The sequence below is a fragment of the Danio rerio genome, chromosome 18, assembly GCF_049306965.1.
Source record: "Danio rerio strain Tuebingen ecotype United States chromosome 18, GRCz12tu, whole genome shotgun sequence".
NCBI classification, from domain to species: domain Eukaryota; kingdom Metazoa; phylum Chordata; class Actinopteri; order Cypriniformes; family Danionidae; genus Danio; species Danio rerio.
The window spans coordinates 42,018,473-42,040,000 of record NC_133193.1 but is presented as its reverse complement, the minus strand read 5'-3'; the positions used below and the strand labels follow the sequence as shown (position 1 = coordinate 42,040,000).

The 21,528-nt window shown below is 33.8% G+C and overlaps 1 protein-coding gene across 1 annotated transcript in view; it reads right to left on the bottom strand.

The window, feature by feature from the left end:
• Positions 1 to 896: 896 nt before the first annotated feature.
• The window catches only part of gnb5b (guanine nucleotide binding protein (G protein), beta 5b), a 35,672-nt gene continuing 15,040 nt past the window's right edge, over positions 897 to 21,528 (bottom strand). Inside the window, 6 exon segments of the mRNA NM_200746.1 lie at positions 897 to 1,439; positions 3,253 to 3,419; positions 12,955 to 13,051; positions 13,459 to 13,507; positions 20,339 to 20,430; positions 20,792 to 20,935. Coding sequence (NP_957040.1) covers positions 1,428 to 1,439; positions 3,253 to 3,419; positions 12,955 to 13,051; positions 13,459 to 13,507; positions 20,339 to 20,430; positions 20,792 to 20,935 — 561 coding nt within the window. The 3' untranslated portion in view covers positions 897 to 1,427.

The following is a 21,528-nucleotide window of genomic DNA, read 5'->3' as shown; positions in this document are numbered from 1 at the left end:
TACTGTACGTAATCAGGTAATACTTCCAGTCCTTTTTTAACTACAAGATATATTAATTTGTTCCTATATAATGTAACACTCATATGTCAGAGAATTATATTATTCACTTTTCAATATATTTTGTTTGGGAAACAAAATGCAGTCTTCCTTTCCATTTCTTAATTGAGATAAAAGCAGTCCTAATTAAAAATCTTAGATTGGTTAAAAACAAGAGAAGTGACAGATATTTTGAATATTACTATTATTATTTTGGTAGTATCACTGATGCACAAGTCTTTCCTCTGTAGTTGTTTATTTTATTTTATTTATTTTCCTCTTCTTTCCCTTGTCATATTATTTTTACTAATATTTCATCGTTTTGTTAAGTTATTACTATCATCATTTTTATTAGACAGACAGACAGACAGACAGACAGACAGACAGACAGACAGACAGACAGACAGACAGACAGACAGACAGACAGATAGATAGATAGATAGATAGATAGATAGATAGATAGATAGATAGATAGATAGATAGATAGATAGATAGATAGATAGATAGGAAAGGCATCCGCTGTGTAAAACATATGCTTTATAAGATGTTGGTTCATTCTGCTGTGGCAACCCCTGATGAATAAAGGGACTAAGCTAAAGGAAAATGAATGGATGAATAAATGATTGAGACTGATTTCCCATTTCAGCTGTTAGTATTACAGTCAAATTTGTGAACATAAATATTATCTACTCCTCTATTTATAAATCAAAATGGATTCCTAAATATCCCAGCCAGTCCTCATCGATTCTGTGGATTTCCTTTCTCATTAATGTAAACTTATGTATTTATTTTTACCCATTAACACTCACCTTTCACACTCACAATTACAGTGGTACCTTAAAAAGCACAAAGAAAAAACATGAAAGTGCATTCGATTTATTGAATACAATGGTAACACTCAACAACTACAGTATAGACAACAAGCAATGGTAAACAAGTGTATTTCATCAGGAAAATGTTAACAATACTGATGTGGACAAACTAAGCGATCAGATTATTGTGATCAATTGTTGATTTTGGTAAACTATCATCACTGACATGAAAAACACACAAAATACTTTTCTATATTTTCATCATTCTAGTGCAAGCAAAACTTCATGATGATGTAGTTATGATATAATAATGCTAACATTTACTTTTCTAAATACATGTCTTTAAACTCTGATAAAAATATCTAAAAAGGTGTTTAATTAAAAAACTGTCTTGTTCTAAATAGTTTTCTTTATATTATAATTAGTAGCAGTGTTTATATTTTGGTGAGAAGCCAAGAAAGGGACATTTAATTGTGCTAAGATATTTAAAAAAAGGCTGTATCTCTAGATAAGATTCCCTACAGTCGCCCTGTGTGCTTTGATACTGAGAAGTGAAAGTATCTCCTCCAGGATGACTCCTCAAGCCCAGATCTGCAACAAAGAAATGAGACAATTGTTAAATCCAAATATAAACCAATATGTGGGCATAATTTACAAAAGAGGAACAGAGTAATTTCTTTTCATTACTATTATGAACTTTAGAAAGAAAAACAAGAATGGGGAATCTATGACCTATGTTGCGTAATTCCCCTGCTCTCAACGGACAGACAGACGTGATGGTGTAAAACACCTACCAACCGCAGCCAGTCCCTTTATTGTTATTTATAAATAGTCCCTAATGCCAGTAAAGAAGAAAGAAATGTTTTGCTATATCTAACGTAAATCACTTCAACCCAAATCTCACCAAGAAACAAAACTTACTCTTTAACGAATTGTCAGAAATGACTAATTAATAAAGTTTATTCACATATGAAAATGTTTTTTTAAATGGAGGTTTGTCCCATACGTCACCCTTAACACTATGGGCCCTATCATACACTTGGCGCAATGTGGCGCAATAGTCTTTTGCTAGTTTCAGCTTGGCGCAAGAGTCGTTTTGAGGCGTTGCGCTACGCTGTTTAAATAGCAAATGCATTAGCGCTCATATGTGCGCCCATAGGCGTTCTGGTCTAAAAAGGAAGGCGTTCTGAGGCGGACCGCTGGTGCGTTGCTATTTTGAAAAACTATAATATATTTTTTTATTAGACCAAAACAAACCCGGTCTAAACTCCGGCGCAGAGTTGCGGCTCGCTTACACACTGCTTAATATGCACAAGAGAGCAATAGCCAAATATCTTTACATATGAAAAAACTTAAATATTAAGGATATATATAGGATATAATAAGAATAGATATAGGATATACATATAAAGGGTTAAAATATTACAAAACATATTATTTTCTTGCCTACATAAAAAATAAAAATAAAAATCACTGCTTTTTTAATGTCTTCTTCATCTCGGGAGGCTTTTTCAGTTCATTCATAACAATTTACTTTTGTATAATGTTATTATTATTAGCAGTATTATTTATTATATCCATATTTATATTTGTTTTATTAAAAACAAGCTTAGATTTGCCCACCTGTCAGGTTTTAGACCATATGGGGCACTGCATGTGTTTTAAGATATAACTCAGGTTTTTGAACACACTTCGTTATTATTTTTCATTTTATTCGTTTGCTGGAAATTAGAACTGAATTTTGAAATAATTTTGAAACAAATATTTGCGCTTAACAAACTAAATTAATTAATTATAAACTAATTGATGTCTGTGCGTAAAGGTTTCCCTATCCAAGAGCGAAAGTGAAAGTAGATCGATTATCTCTCATTCTCATGCAATAGATGCTCTGTTCAACAGTTTTCTGTTAAAAAAAACTGTTAACTGTTTGCTAGTGAAATCAATTGCATTAGGATCAATTATTTTACCATGCGATATTCGTGCGGCACTGCGAAAAGGGGCGGAATTAAACATTTTAAAAGCGAGTGATTGCTCCATGTTTTAAATTTCTGTCTAGAGATGTTTTGATCCTCGATTGTTCTCACGCAGTCAAGTGATGCGATTTCGCAGGTTGCGAAACTTGACTGCATTTCCGGTCTGACGCATTTGCTTGTGCATCAATCGAAAAGCCCAGTGTGACCGCAGCTTTAATCTCTAATCATCTTGTTTAATCCCTGATTTTCACAGCACTGTGCAACAGAATTTTGTAAGCTCAAAATGTAGTGTGACCATGGCTTAACCCTAACTCTGATTGGGGGATGAGCAAATTGTACTAAAATGTACTACAAATGTACTAATGCGAATTTAAAAAAAGTTACTAATTACTGTGAGATTGAGTTGACTTTGACTCAAAGTGGACCCTCACCCGTAAAGTGTTATCCCATGAACCCGAGCAGAACGCGGTGCCGTCAGGAGACACTCTGACAGTGCTGACCCGATTTTCATGACCAAAGAGAATTGCCACTCTGGTACCTTTCAGGACATCCCAGACGTTAATGTTGTAATCATTATATCCAGCGAACAGCAATCGGCCTGTGGAAAATACAAAAGAATAGATTGTGTCATTTTATTTGGAACACTATTTTTATGAATCCATTCAACCAATCTCCTGATCTGGCAAGAGCACTTGTAGCCTTACCTGCCAACACTCTCGTTTTTCCCGATATTTCAGACTTATCTTCCGCCACCCTCCCATTTTGTTATTTCTCCAAGAAAACTCCCGTAATTTCAATACCCGGTTGTCAACAGTGTTATTCAGACACCTTACCCCCAAACATAACCCCCCTGGTCTCCTGGATTTTTTGGGACAAATGTTGGCAGGTATGCTTGTAGCTTAGCTTAGCTTAGCATAAATCATTGAATCGAATTAGACCATTAGCATCTATCTCAAATATTTCAAAAAGAGAATTTTGATCGTTTTCCTATGTAAAGCTCAACCCTTCTATAACTCATGTATGACCAACAGAAAATTTTAAAAGTTTCTGTTTTTTAGTTCGATATTGTAAGAACTATTCGCATTTCGGTGATATAATTAGGGCGTAAGGATATTACACAGCACTTGCAAATAGTCCTCATCTAGGTAACAGCGCTGTGTAATAGTGATATGCCTGCTTTCGTACACCGGAACTTAGCCAGCATGTATTTTACACAGTGGATACCCTTACAGCTGCAACCCTGTACTAAGAAACACCCATATGCTCCTACATTTACACTACACATATACTACGGCCAATTTAGTTTATTCAATTCACTTAGAGCGCATGTCTTTGGACTGTGGGGGAAACCGGAGAACCAGAAGGAAACCCACACGGACATGGGGAGAAAGTTCATAGTCATATTGACCTGAAATGTTTTACTTTTCATTTCCTTTTTAACCAAAAATATACATTTTTCTGTCTGTCTTAGTAGATACATGGTGTAACCACAGATACATATTAATGAGAGAATCCAATGAGATGCTTTTTGAACGAGATGCTAAAACTAGCCTAATCCTATTCAATGATCTATGCTAAGCTAACAGTGCTTCCCCAAAATTTCCCAACTAGGAAACAAGCTCAATTTAGTCTTAAAGCAGATTATTGGAGGACAATAGAGTGGATTAGTGTCCTCCACCTTTTTAAAGGTGTGTGATTTTTAATTTTTGACTTTTTTTTCAGTAATGAGTCAAAAGGAAAAAACACACCAACCATATACAATAACAACATTCAGTGCTGATTCAAGGTACTGTAATTGTGTAATTGTGTTGTTTTTCACCCATGTAATAAGGATAGTTCTTTCAAAAATGAATGTTCTGTCATCAGTTACGCATCCCTCACTTGTTTCAAACCAGTTTGAGTTTCTTTCTTCTGTAAGGAAACAGAAGAATGGTAAAAGAAAAACAGCACTTGACTTCCATAGAACCACTTGAGTGTGAGTAAATGATGAGGTAATTTTCATTTTTGGGTAAAATATACCATTAAGACAGTATCAGTGTTTGTTTCTGTCTTTAATTGTATTCTTTGTATTCAACTGTGAACTTATAATATTGCTCAGTATAAAGAATATTTAAATATGAGCAAACAGGTGAAATGTTCTCTCACTTCTTTGTTATGTTTGCCCTTGCAAATATCTAAAAATTTTAAAACTCAAGATTCAAATTCAATAAAAGATTCACTCACTAACTTGCCCTCAGCTTAGTCCCTACTTTGTCATGGGTCGCCACAGCGCAATGAACCAGCAATTATATGATTTTATAAATATTTGAAGGTAAAAATCATAATTTTGCTATACTTTTAACAATTTCCTGTAAAATCTACGACCTGAAAAATGCTGTATATATATATATATATATATATATATATATATATATATATATATATATATATATATATATATATATATATATATATATATAAAATATTAAAGGTCACCTATTTAAAGATTTAAATAATCCTTTTATCCTTTTTCAAGATTTAAAATAAGTCTTTTTTGTCTCCAAAATGTGTCTGTAAAGTTTCAGCTCAAAACACCCATCAGATTATTCATTATAGCTTTAATATTGAATTTTCTGCTCTGAACACAATGTAGCTGTTTTTGTTGCCTGTGCCTTTAATGCTAGTCCCCCCTGCCCACCGTTCCCACATGCCTGTAAGAGTGTGCCTCAATCTCCGCCCTGGCTGCGTCAGATAAACAGCACAGTGACAGACATGAAGGAAGTAGATCTCATGTAACATTTGTGAGAAATACTACAGTAAGAACTTTACCAATGATTATTTGATGCATTTGTTGTCAATTCAAGCCGTTCAAAGAGTCACACTCACACCATTACAAAGTTCACATACAGCATACACACACATGCACAGCGAGCAGTTTTTGCATGTGACAGGATATATGTTAATATCCACTGCTGTATGGATATTCATTATGTTAATGTACTGAATAAACCTGATTTAACTTCCACAAACCAGGATTAAATCGTCTTTTATAATTGTACTGACATGCGGCTGCGATGATAAAGACGGTAAAATCACTGTAATTCATTACAAACATGCACTGTTTTAAAAACGTTAACTTGTAAAACTCATTCTTGATTACATTTGATGATGACTGATGATCACAGCAAGCTAAACAGATCTTTTGATCCCAGTTGCTTTGTGCACTTCCTGTCTTGTTGATATGATTATATGCGTTACTATGAAGACATGCAAATACACGTCAATTCAGTGGGCAGGGAAACTGCACTCCAACATCATGTTGCTGTGGGCCTTAAAATGGGAAAGATTTAGATTCTATTTTAACGTCAGGAAATTTTAACAAAGAAACTCGTGTTTTTATCACCCCAATATTACTGTGGACACACTACACCTACACACAGTTCTCTCCAAACAGCTTACAAAAGATGATTTTCATCATAGGTGCCCTTTAATATTAAATACATTTTTAAAATACTGTATTAATGCTGCATTATGTATTTACATTATTGCATTTCTTTACTGTAGAATACACAATAATTTTCACAATCTATCTTTACAATAACTGTCCTACAGTAAAACACAGTTCATATTACAGGTAAAAGCTCTTTAATTTACAATAAAATAGTTAACACCAAATTTAACATGCACATTAATTATATTTAGATGTTTGAACTAATAAGACGGGTTCAGATTTAGAAAATGTAAATTTTTGGATATTTTGTCATTTTTGAGCCCCTTTATTTCCAAAAAAAAAAAAAAAAAAACAATCTGCTAAACTTCTCTTTTTGAGTCTCATGGCAACAGAGTCCATCACACTTGTATGGAACAAGTGTGTGTGAGTAAACGATGACATAATTGTCATGTTGATGTTCCTTTTTTTAAATCTATAAATACGTCAGTGCCTTAATTATATAAATTATGTGTTGAGTAAAAAAAATATAATCTTAATCTTTTAAAATGCAAACATAACAACATAATACATATTCTTACATTATGATGTGTTTGGCATTTAAAAAAAAAAGATTAAGATCCCCAGCAAACAATTTTGTGTCTAATAGACGTCTAAAAGAGATCTAAAGGTAGACAGCTTGGCTTAAAACAAGCCTAAACTTGAGCTATTAGTAAAAATCTAATAGAGATCTAAGAATAGCCCAAAACTAAAGTCGTCAAATAGAAAGATTAGACAAACTGTATATGTGTAGTCATTCATTTCTATTTGTTTGATGACTAGTTTAGTTTTGGCCTATTCATAGACGTCTATTAGATTATTAGACAAAAAATGTCTTTGTTTGTTTGCATCTTTAAAAAACAAAAATGCTTGCTAGGATAGGCTTAACCACTCCTTTAAACAACCCTGCCCCCAACATAGGTAGAAACTAAATTAATGTTGGTTCATTTGAACTTAGCTGAATACAGCTTACTAAAACATAAGGTCTACAGTAGTATGTCATAGGTTACTAACTAATGAAACACATGCGAAGACACATGCTAGGTTGGTGCCTGTTCTGTCATTTGACTCTGTTGAGCAACATTCTTTAGAAATGCTGGGTTTAATGACAGTTAATATCTGTCAGCATTAACCATATGGCCTGTCTATTAAAAACGCAGGACAGAGGCAGGCTGCATGGTGTTTAAAACCTAGAGACAATGCTCACTGTAAAAAAATTACTTATAGTAAAATTATTTTAAAAATGATAGTAAAAACCTGTAACCTGGTTAACAGGAAGTTTCCTTAATATATACACTAGCTGACATCTGTCTTGACTCCTATCTAAAGTTTTGGAACAACAAATAATAACTTGTCTTCTAGTTGACCATTTGGTATCAGAAGTGGCCTATATAAAAGGCAAAGGCTTCTAGATTACACTTATTTTACCAACATAAAATATATATGACATATGACATATGATCATGCCTTGATTTTTAATTATTTAATTAGAACAGTAAGGTCTGACTTTGCTAAGACAAAAGTCTTGTTACTTAACAGAAATAATGTGCAGTATAGAATATAAAGTCATGGTGGTGCAGAGGAAAAATAATTGTATGACTCCCATGAGCTTGGAGGACTGCATCTATGCATTGCTGCAATGTGCAAAAGTCATCTGAAATGGCAAAGAAAGCCTTCTTGCAGGACTCCCAGAGTTCATCCAGATAATTTGGACTCATCTTCAATGCTTTCTCCTTCCTTTTACCCAAAACATGCTGAATAATGTTCATGTTTGGTGACTGGGCTGGCCAATCCTGGAGCACATTGACCTTCTTGGCTTTCATGAAATTTGATGTGAAGGCTGAAGTATGAGAAGGAGCGCTATTCTGCTGAAGAATTTGCCCTCTCCTGTTGTTTGTAATGAACCCCGGTACTGAATGTAACCCCAAACCATGATTTTTTCCTTCACCAAACTTGACTGATTTCTGTGAGAATCTTGGGTTCATGTGGGTTCTAATAGGTGTTCTGCAGTATGTGTGATGATTGGAATACAGTTCAACAGATGATTCATCAGAAAAATCTTTGCCACTTTTCCAAATTATCAACTAGAAGTCAAGTTATTATTTGTTGCTCTTACAAAAGGAATCGACGACAAGCCTTTTGTCAGGTAGTGTATTTGGTTATTAACCGCAAATTGACCTTCCCAGTATTTCCTGCATGACACTCCACATTTTATGCCTTATTGTTGACATTACTATGGTCATTTTTAGTTTTGTTCTCAACAGCGATGTACATTATAGTTTTATGTTACATCTAATGTTGATAAATAATGTTTATCCCTCTCAAGGCAGGCGTTGCAGATTTGCAACAGTTAAAAAATAACTACCTTATTACTCCAGATTCATATTTTACTCAGAAGTACCACTGCAGGACTTGGTTGTCCATTAGCAACAAACAGTTTCCCCACTTGCTCACCAGATGACACAAAAGACAAAAACTGTTTCTTGGAGTATTGCAAAGTGACTTGGAAACATGAGCTATTCAATGAGGATTTGAGATATTGGATTTGGATCCCATATTGTTTTTGTTGTTTTTCTGCCACAGAAAAGCAATTTGTTACATTGTTTAAAAAGTTGTATATAAAAAGTTATTTTTCATATCATATTCAGTCGTCAGTGTCTAATTACCACACTGGGCCAAGGTTGCAAATCTGCAACATCCCAGAACGTCTTGCATGTGAAGGTCTCTCTAAAAAAAAAGTCAGGATTCTTTTGAACTACCCCATATGATAATTTTCCCCAAATATCAGATTTTTACTGTTTCTAAAACTTAATTTCAGCCTGAGAGGGTTAAAGCATTATTTTTTATGTATGTCACCATGATGAAGCACCTTCTACATAGTATTATGTTTCTCTTCCCCTGGGAAAAGTTGTTTGTTATGAGCTTTGGACTTTCTCATTAAAATACGCTTATGGTTGGGTTTTTGTCTATGTAACAAAAGGTAGGACGCGTATTCATACTTTAAAACACTGTTGAGTAATACTATAAATTAATCAAATATGTCAGTTTACTTTAATTTTAAACAATATATATTTTAGGATACATATACGTTTAACAGTAAAGTTCACCACAGACATTTTTCACCACAAATTTAACAGACAGCACATTTAGGAACGATATTAGGGCAAATTAAAGATCAATGGCCAGTTCAAGGAATAGTCAGATTTTTGTTATTATTTATTTACACTTATGCTGTTTTAAACTAATGACAGAATAGTTTTTTTTTCAATGAGATGTAATTTTAAACCTTAAAAGTACAAACTATTAACATTAGAATTAAATAGGCCCTATGATGCATAGATTATGCAAACCATTTTATTATTTCATGTAATGTTATTAGCTCTAGACTTTACTTCCACTCATTTTTGGCTGCAACAAACACTGTGTTATATATTGCAAACTGGTGTTTTCTAATTCTAACTCAATAATATTTTTATTATTATGTACTGTCATGAAGACTGTACTTTAGAGCAAGTAGTTTTACCATTTGCTGATACTTTTGCATTTCCTATAGTCATTTCTTTAATATAGACAAATTATTTGGAAGTCCTAAATCATAAAACTTCCTTATTACAGAATATGGTGAACAGTTTTCATATAAGAATCTCATGCACTGCAGTATGACTTATAAACATGCCATATCACGATTGGCATCAATGATATCAAACATGAAGAGATACACATAAAAGGGATAGCTGAGCATCTAAAGTATCTTTCATGACCTTCTGGGGATTGCAGATATTCTGAGGAATGTTTCAGTTGCTTTGTCTACACAATTCAAGTCATCAAGATCTAAAACAATTCATGAGTCGCAATGGAAGCAAAAACAGAGGGCCTTTAATCTTCTTGCAGGGAGATGAGCAAATTATGATATTTTTTTGGGTAAAGAATCATTTTATTGTATCAGGTCATTAGCAACTGGTTTTTAAAAGATGTTAATAATTATTACATTTTGGTATGTCATGTGTCAGTATTCTTAATATTAAAGGGACAGTTTACCCCAAAAATGACAATTTACTCACTATTTACACTTCTTCAAGTGATTTCAAACCATTACGTGTTTCTTTCCTCTGTTGAACACTTGGATATTCTGAAGTACTTTGGAAATTGACAACCATTGACTTCTAAAGTAGAATAAAAAATTATATGGTAATCAATGAAAACCGAATTCAAACATTTTTGAAAATACCTTCTTATGTTTTCAATGGCAAAAAAAAACTCAAACAGATATGTGACGGTTTTATATATATATATCGAAATATAAAATGTGTATCTTGAAATAATACAAATGTTAACTGAAGTAAAACAATACATATAACAAAAGTTAGCTAGGAAATATTTTTCATTTTCATCAAGTTAATCTACCCAGCAGGCACAAGAGGTCAACATGATGTCTGATTGACGCTGTACTCCATCATTGCAGGATGCGGCATTTTGTTAGGAAATGAAAATGTAATTGACATCAGAACACAACGTCAGACCGACGTTAATGTCCAACATCGGACAGATATTGCATTCTGGTTACTTTCCAACACAAACTAAAATCAACCAAATGTCAATGTCTTGTTACAGCTTAAAGTTGTGTGAACATTATCAATAAGCTGTCTATCAGACATTGGATTTAGTTTTGCCATACTTGACAATTAAATGTCAGCATTTGACATCAATATGATGTTGGATTTTGGTCACTTTCCAACACAACCTAAAATCAACCAAATATTAATGTCATTTTACTTCATTATTGAACATCAAATTAACATTGTCCTTAGGCACTGGCGACCTTAATCTAACCTAATATTAACGTCTGCAAGTATGTAATATTATTCTATAAAGGTCAGATAATATGTCTTCTGAATCTTAAATTAAAACACTATCATCTAGTTTTTATTTGTTGTGATTGTCAAAAAGTAAATATAAACTTAATTTTCACCTTTATAAATGTTTATATTTTATATTTTTTGCATACTTTATATATTTTTTATTACATTTGTAATAAAAATGACATTTTCGATTTGAAAGAAATGTCATCAGTAGTTGGCAGAAAAAAAACTACATATAATCATAAATGTTAAACTCTAAAGCTTATTCATTCATTCATTCATTCATTCATTTTCTTTTCGGATTAGTCCCTTTATTAATCTGGGGTCACCACAGCAGAATAAACCAACTTATACAGCATATGTTCTATGCTATGGATGCCCTTCCAGCTGCAACCCATTACTGGGAAACATCCATACACACTCATTCAGACTCATACACTACGGCCAATTTAGCCAACCCAATTCACCTGTACCGCATGTCTTTGGACTTGTGGGGGAAACCAGAGCACCCGGAGGAAACCCACGCGAACACGGGGAGAACAAGCAAACTCCACACAGAAACGTCAACTGACCCAGCCGAGGCTCAAACCAGCGACCTTCTTGCTGTGAAGTGATCGTGCTACTCACTGTGACACCGTGACACCCCTCTAAAGCTTATAATAAAATCAAAATAAAACTAGGGGATAGGAACTAATTCAAGTATCTCACTGATAATAAAATAACTCAAAATGCTTAGGATTGCCTGTCAGTCTACTTAATAATTTTTAAAAGATTATTCATTTTATTTTACTACTTTGTTTTGGTAAAAAACCACGCTAAATTTAGGAGTTTACCCAAAAACTGAAAATTCTCTCATAATTTACTCAAACATCACTTGTTCCAAATCTGTTTGAGTTTCTTACTTCTAAAAAAAGCCGGAAACCGGTAACCATTGACTTCATCTCAAATACATTGCAAGAATCAGATGCTTTGTTTCCAGTGAAGAGATACTTGTTCATGCTTTTATAAGCAGCAGGGTGGATTACTGTAACAACCTCCTCACTGGCCTTCCCAAAAAGATAGTCAGACAATTACAGCTCATCCAGAACGCTGCTGCCAGGATTCTGACCAGAACCAGGAAATCAGAGCACATCACATCGGTCCTCAGGTCTTTAAACTGGCTCCCAGTTACATTCAGAATAGAGTTTAAAGTATTATTATTACTTGTCTATAAATTACTAAATGGCCTAGGACCTCAATACATTACAGATATGCTCACTGAATACAAACCTAACAGATCACTCAGATCTCTAGGATGAAATAAACTAGAAATTCAAAGAGTTCAGTCAAAGCAGGGTAAATCAGCTTTCATACTACGCACCTCGCTGCTGGAATGCAGAAATGATCAGATGTGCTCCAACATTTAGGCATATTCAAATCAAGACTGAAAACACATCTGTTTAGCTGTGCCTTTACTGAATGAGCACTGTGCTACGTCCGACAGATTGCACTATTATGTTTTTCTCTCCTCTTTCATTTTTTTATTATTTGATTTTATTTTTCTTGTACTTGCTTCTTTTGTTCCTGTTTATGTAAAGCACTTTGAATTATGAATATAAATAAACCTGCCTTGCTTTGCCTTCAATAGTATTTATTTTCCTAATATTAGTGTCATGGTTTAGCTTTCTTCAAAATCTTTTTGTGTGTGTGTGTTCAACAAAATATATATAAAAAATAATAATACTGATTTGGAACCACTTGAGGCTGAGTAAATAAATAGTCAAATTTCATTTTTGAGGGAACTATCCCTTTAAATCCTGTTTTCTTACCACTGAGGGAAAAGTCCACACTGGAAGCACCGAATATAATGCTATCTTTGGAGTAGATGGCCACTTCACGGTCAGCTCGCAGATCATACAGACGGCACTGAAACGACATGAAAGTTCACAGTTCACATGAGACTGACTCACAATGCCTCATTGATCATTTGGATCATGACTAACAGGTTACATGATTTGATTTGTAGACACGTTGCCTGGACCTTGACCAAGCATATAACAACAGCTAAACTAAATACACTTACATATGCTAATGCTCTCTCACACAGTCAGTCAACTGAATGTCTCTCAATCTTTTTAACAGTATTACAAGATCATCAAGTGATCAAAAGATCAATTAAGACTAATTACCAAGTCATTCATTTCAGGATTATTAATCAGTGGACACAAGACAACACCGTTCGCATTATTGATTGTGACTCTTCTGGTAATCCTTTTTAATCATTGACTGTAATTTTGAAATAATCTGCTGTGTTGCAATGTAGATGGACTTACCGTGGCATCATCAGATCCAGAGGCAAAAGCATCTCCACTGGGGTAATACCTGCATTCAAACACAAAGTTAACATTTCTGTAGACATCTCAAATATATAATCTGTGTTCCAATACAGAGGCTGCATCCGTCAATGGCTAGATTTACAGATTTAATTTGATTTTGAAACAAAGGCTGTACAATTTTGAAGGCATCTTGAAATACAGCTGTTTAATGCAGTCTTAACCTTCTAGGATATGAGAAATTACACTGCACATCACTGATGTCAGGATTATTATTTTTTAAATAAAATGTTGGATTACACTTTTAACACATGTACTGTTGGGGATGTTTTCATCCACTTTGGGATGATTTTGAGTCTTAATTTGGTCATAAGTTATTCTCCATTTTAGCTAGCGGAATGATTTTTGGAGACAAATCTTATTTTGAGATATTTTATAACTCAACGATACACTCTGGCAAATTTACTACCCTTTTGTTATGTTAGGGATGAAAACATCCACTGAATTAAACTGCTGTAAAAATGCATCCGATTAATTTTTTTCTTCTTTTGCATAAATCTGTCAATCAACCTCAGTCCTGATCAAAACTATTAAATTGCTTAGAAAATTACAGGATTTTAACTCTTTAATTGACAAATTCAGAAGCGATGACATATAAAATGAAGTATTTTCAATATGAAAAGTAATTGTGGACTGGATTTTTTTTAACCTTTTATCAATGTCAAGACGTGTGAAGCAACATTGCCTTTGATGCATTGTTTCTGATTGATTTTCATTTATTCTCCTTAATTTACTGTTGCTGACTGGTTTTGCCCCATTGACTTCCATTATAACCTCTTTTTTTTTCAAAACCATGACACCATATAATCATGGATTTTTAATTGTTGGTAATTTTCCCCGTTGAAATAGGTCAAATTTGTAATTTTTATTGTTGATCATCAGTTGCCACCATTAACCCTTTTGATAAGCCTGTGCAAAAAAAAAAAAAAAAAAAAAAAAAAAAGCTATAGCTACTGAATTTTATATGGAGCATACCAGTAAATTAAAGTGTGTGTGTATGTGTGTCTGAGTGTGTGAGAGTGACCTTTATGCATTTACCTCGATGCGTCTGAGAACATCAAAATATGCATCTCAGCTCTCAGAACTACATGGAGTAAATGAAAACAAAGGCTGTGTATTTATGCACCATCAGACGAGGTTACAAGAGAAGTCAAAGGGGCAAAAACATCCTTTCTCCACAAGAAAAAATATTATCAGACATAGTGTGAAAATTTCCTTGCTCTGTTAAACATCATTTGGGAAATATTTAAAAAAGAAAAAAAAATCAAAGGGGGTTGAAGTCAGAATTATTGGCCCCCCTGAACTAATAGACCACTTGTTTATTTTTTCCCCAATTTCTGTTTAATGGAGAGCAGATTTTTTTTTCACACATTTCTAAACATAATAGTTTTGATAACTCATCTCTAATAACTGAATTGTTTTATCTTTGCCATGATGAAAGTAAATAATATTTTACTAGATATTTTTCAAGACATTTCTATACAACTTAAAGTCACATTTAAAGGCTTAACTAGGTAAATTAGGTTAACTAGGTAGGTAAGGGGTAACTAGGCAAGTTCTTGTATAATGATGCTTTGTTCTGTAGATTATTGAAAAAAAATATAGCTTAAAGGGCCTAATAATCTTGACCTTAAAATGATGTTTAAAAAATCAAAAACTGCTTTTATTGTAGCCAAAATAAAACAAATAAGACTTTTTCCAGAAGAAAAAAACATTATCAGACATACACTGAAAAAAATTATTCGAAGATGATTCCATGGATTTACTCAATTTCTTTACGTTAAGAGGTTGTAAACAATTTATTTAGGCTGAATTTAAACAAACAAATTAAGTTGAACATTACTAAACTTAATTTGTTTGTTTAAATTCAACACAAACAAATTGTTTGCAACAGTTCTGCATGCAACACTTTTTTCAGTGTACTGTGAAAATTTCCTGGCTCTGTTAAACATCATAACGAAAATATATTATATACATATTATATATATTACCAAAAATCATTAGAGTAGTCAAGATGATGTTTCATAAATACATAATGTAATTTTATTACCATAAATACAGTAAATCACAACTTTTGTTTACCAATTTTTTATTTATTTTGAAAAAATTTTGTAACGCTCACTGCTAAGCACTTCATTTGGACAACTTTAAAGGTGTTTTTCTCACTATTTTAATATTTTGAGGTTATTTTGATAAACTCAGATTCCAGATTTCCAAAAAGTTGTATCCAAATATAGTCCTATAAAACAGTATATACGGTATTAATGGAAAACTTATTTATTCAGCGTTCAGGTAATGTATAAATCACAATTTAAAAAAAAAAAATCTGTATTATGATCTATATTATGCTAGTACTGGGTTAGACCCCATTTTGCTTTTAGTGCTGCCTTGATTCTTTGTGGTGCTAGAAACATTCATTGGAGATTTTGGTTCATACTGAATGACAGTGTCTCAGAAATCTATGATGATGCAAACCTCCAGTTTATACACATCTCAAAGTTAGACTATGATGTGGTGACAGTGGAGGACTGTGAATTTTTGCACCAACCTGCGCAAGGTAATCTGTGAAAAAAAAAAAAAAAAACTCAGACTAGACTGTCTGGCAGCAGCAACCTTTAAAGGGTCTTCAAGAAATTCAGCAGATCGTCTTGACTACATCAACATGCCAAAATGCAAGTTGCTGATAAAGCTGTAAATCGACCATGATGAAAATTTTTAGAGATGTTTTTGGACTGTAAAACTAAAAAACCTGTTACAAACATTATTGCTGCTCATCAATGGCAGCTGTGGCAGTTGCTAAGCGACAAGAGCAATCTTCTCATTAATAGCATCCGATCTGACCTTTGCATGCTTCACAACCTCTGAATTGGGACACAGACATGATTATACATGAACTACTCTTAATTTTAACTTTTCAATAAGCAGGTTTGGATATTTCAGCTTTAAATGCTGCTAAAATGCACAAGTGCAAGCATATAAAGGCACAAAATGCCCATTACAACCATCCGAAGTATGAAGTATGGTCATTCTAGCATGACATTGTCGCCCTGCTGACTATGAAAAGGACTATTTAGAAATAGTTTAAAACTCTACAATAGTCCTACTGCATAAAAGCAATGATCAATACATTTAATTAATATTAAACATATTTTTTATATCATATACTTTTTTGATTAGGTATTATTTGTGTGTACTGTTACTGAAATTGTAAAAAATATATATATATAAATACAATTTTTGATAACTGTTTCGGTTATTTTTATTTAAGATATTAGCCTAATTAGAATATAAATTTCCTTAAACATTTGTTTTTAATACATATTTTATTTAGTTCAATGTAAAATGTATTTTTATTAACTACGCTGCACAATAGTACAACACAGATCTAATATATTTTGTCAACGTTAGTTTTAATAACAGCTCATATAAGCTCAGTTCAAATAAAACTTAGATTATAACTTTAAAATACACAGCATTTGATTAAAATAAGCCAACAGAAAATGCTAAAATTAACACTAAAATCTTTAGCATTTAGTGTGTTAAAGATTAGGCATAAAGCTTTGTTTGTTGTTATTGTAGCAAACTAATGTTAACAAATGCAACCTCAATGTAAAGTGCTACCAGAAATGTTTTACTGTATCTGCTGTGGAAGAAGTGACCTACACAGAACCTAGATGTAACCTCAGATGAACACCTCCTGTATGAACTGAAATGGCAGCTGCGAGGGAAAACTCATCCTCTAACATCAGTTCCTGACCTTGGTGATGCTCTGAGTGGAACTGAATCTTTACAGACATGATGCAACATCTAGTGGAAATTTTTCCTAGACGAATAGAAGCCGTTACGATAGCAGAGAGAGTATAACTAGTGCCAGTGGGTAGATGTTCACAATGGACTGAGATTTCCTAGTAACGCTCCTTTACTTTTGTATAAAACCAGGAAAAACCCTATACAATACAAATTTGCATAGTAAATAATAAAAAACACATTATAAATATACAGTATTCACATATGAGTGATCATTTTAAAATGCTCATTTAGTGCTAACATTCGATTCTTTATTATTGCTGCTCAATTAAAATTCACAATAGTGTTTCTCATTATCAATGTAAAAATTATTAATTAATTGTTAATTATTTATGTGGAAGCAAAAAATGTTTGGTTAATAAAAAAAATGTAACCAACATCATTTATTTAATATATTTTAATTTGTAGTATATTATGTTTTTAACAAAAATATTTTGCAGCACAAGTATTTTTAACATTGTTAATATAAAGAAATGTTTCTTGGTCATTATCGGATGGATATTCCAGTTTTGCGCATAAGACGCATAAGAATTCTCACGAATCACCAAAACACATTTTTTGAGCTGTTGACAGTCACATATGTGTCCCACGCTACTAAAAACCCTATTAGGACACATATATTTCACAAAAATAGTGAAAATTGGTTGTTGTATATTGAGCAAATTTGTTCTTCCGGTTTGAAACAAATTTTTGAAGCTGCATCACGGCGATCCTTGTGTGTATTCCAGCGTGTAGATTGGATGTCTGTACCAGCGAGTAAAACATGAGGCATTTTATAGCCTGTTTCCACTCAGTGGTACGGTTTGGTACACTTTTATGGCTATTTCCACTGTTAAAGGGTACCTAAAAGCAAACTGTACCGTACCACTTTTTGGTCACCCTTTGCAAAGGGTACCAACTGGCCCAAAGGGTACCAAAGGCAGAGCAAGACATGCAGCTGAACGCTATTGGTTTACAGAGATACATCACATGCAGAAGCAGGAGAATGAAAGGAAGTTTTGTTTTAAAACACAGCCGAGACATTACACTGTAATACTACATACATATAATAACAAGCCATGGTCGACCTGAGCTCAAACAAACCTTGTCATTGTTTTGATGTTCAGCCACAAAGCCAAGAAGAACAAAATCTGCTGCGTCCTGTTGTTGGTTTACTAGCCCGTCTAAAGCGCGAGGGGTTTCATGTTCTCCAGAGAGCTCGTTGCACGTCTATATTTGAATTAACAGTGTTTTTGAGCTCATATTAATAACATGCGCGTTATCATTGAAGCGTTCTGATATCCGATCCTGTCAGAAGTGACTCTCTGTTGAGAGTGATGCGCAAAAAAACAAAGGAGAAACCGGGGAAAAAAACTGCAAATGATGCTTCTGCAACCTAAAACAAGAACAAACTGCCATGTTTAACTATTATCATCACCATATGGACTATTATGACGGAATTACTTTCTAACAAGAGGATTACATGTGCTTCTGAAGATTAAAGACCATATGAGAGGTTTTCTCTGACTGTGGGGTATATTTCGAGTAGTTTTTGAACCCAAATGAGGCCTAAATGTATGCTGTGTGTAGTTTTTCTGTAATTGGTAACATATCGGAGACTGTAAGGGGCTGTATGTGTTCATATACGTTGCATTTATTTATTTTATATAATTGCAGACGTTACAGTAGGCTATTTCGCACTGTCATTGATCTGCAGTTATAATCAAATCAAGTTCATAGAAAGGTTAGTAATAAACATTTATACACAAAGTATTTTAGTGAATAAAGCATCTGTTTTGTGAGAAGTGCTTCTCATATGATATGTGAAGTGAACAACCCTAATGGCTTTACTGTGAAATTTCCTCTTTTAATAATTTTGTTGTCTGAAACTTTCTGTCGTACACCATGCCCACCAAAAGGGTACCTTTTTTGGCAGTGGAAACGAAAGCTTGATAAAAATGACCCGTACCGACCCGTACCATACACTACCTCTCAATGGAAAGTCATTTGAAAGACTTGGTTTCATTCATTTGAAAGACTTGGTTCAAACCAATCAGCGCACTCTATTGTGTATGAGGTGCAACTTCATTAATATGCATGATAGCTTTGGTGGAATTGGAAGAAGAATTGTTTGGTGACATGGGTCAAGTGTTGTGTTTATAAATCTCGGTAACTTGAGTAACAAAATTTAACCTACAAAGCTAGGAAGGACGAAGGAACCACCAATGAACCCATTTGTCAACAAATCAGGTGAATCCAGCATGTCTGTTGAAGAAGAAGAACAACTGCAGGGGTGGCAAATGATGGTGGCCTTAGGGGCCGTTCACATGTCGCATATTTTCTGCACACAAGCTTGTTAGGCTTGAGCATGCATATTGGTATAACGCACTCATGCCTTCCAGGCACACGCAGTTGAAAACATCTTAATAACTTTTCAGAATGCAGCGAGCGCACTGTGAGTCACGTGACAAGACTTGACAGATTATCTTCATAGTTTGTATGGAATATACAAATTTCACTAGACTAATTATATCAGCCAAACACAAAACACCCAAGCACTGCGGCACTTTAAAATTTTCTCCATAATTATAACTTGTATAATAGTTGCAGCAATGTTTTATCAGCTTGTCATTCTCTGAGAAAACGGTTGATGGTCGCCTAGCAATCTACGTACACCTACTCTACACCTACTGTGTGACCGGAAGTTGCTGAGACCTTAATTTCAGCACGATGATGTTTTTCCAATTTAAACAGATTATTGCATTGGGTGGCACACCGACTTTAAGAACCTACTGAACAGTGTGAAAACATCAGCAGGTAATAGGGTTTATTTTAATTACATTACAGTAGATGTATTAAGAACATCTGATGTCTCTCATTTGTTTCCACAATAAAGTAACCCTGATCAGAATCGCAAATAAATGATTCAATGAGGGGAAAAGCAAAACAGGGTCACACTTAACTTTGAACTAAAAGTACCATTAAAACAACACATGAGAATGTGTTTTTTAGAATGAGGCTGTATTTTACTCACTTTACACTGTTGATGTCAGAATCATGGGTCTCAAAAGACTGAACGTTCTGTCCCGAACGCATGTCCCACACATTAGCCTTCTTATCACAGCCCTGGAACACACACACATACACACACATAGCACTTCAGAGACCAGCAGAACAACACTCACACTCAACACAATGAATCTCAGGAGACTCCTGGCCTAAAAATAGCTGCACAAAACCAATTCTGACTGAACAACATCCTAACATGTAAATGAACACTGATGACATATAATTTTGACATGTAAACTAATAACAAGTTTTATACTTTGATGTGTAAAAATATCTAGTGCTTTCTTTCACAAGTACAAACTGACATTAAGCAGATATTTTAGCTCGCTTTCAGTTGTATTGACAGAGCGATGTGTTTAAGTGAGGTGAGATGTGTGTGTAAAACAGGTGAATTAGTGTGTAGACGGTGTTTACTGACCCCTGACACAAAGGTGCTTCCCGTCTCAGAGGGTGCGAGGTCAAGAGAGAGAACATCAGCCGAGTGACCATGGAAACTCTGCAGCAACTGCCCACTCTCGACATCCCATAATGCACATGTCCCATCACCACTAGATGTCAGAATCTGAAACACACACATAGACAAAAAGCAGAGGTCAAGAACTCAAAAGAGGACAAAAAATTGCTAATACTTAAGTTGTATATTATAAAAAAGGCAGCTTAACCTAATCAGAAGAATAACCAAATATAGATTGCTGTGTTTAGTGCTTGGTTTATGCACGAATTATGTTTTTATATATACATTATGTATATACATAATTATAGAGGATATATCATGATTTACACACTTCTGCAGATCATTTGAAAGTTTCCCTAATGCTTTGCAGTAACACAATACATGAGTGATGGTGTTAAAGAAATAAATAGCACCCTCTAGTGTAGATTTTGATCGTTACAATTAACTCACTGCTACAAACGCATACATTGTTGTTGTTGTTTTTTTTTTGTATCTAACACAAAGTACCTAGTTCAGTCTTTATTTATTGATTGATTGATTGTTGGACTGATTTATAAATCTATCTATATATTTTATATTTATTTAAAGATGAAAAATAATCTTCTATCAATCAGTTTTGAAGTAGAATCCCCTCAGAGATCATAGCAACAGGAAGTCGGGAAACTTTCACTCTTTATTAATAGATTTAATGAATCCCCTTT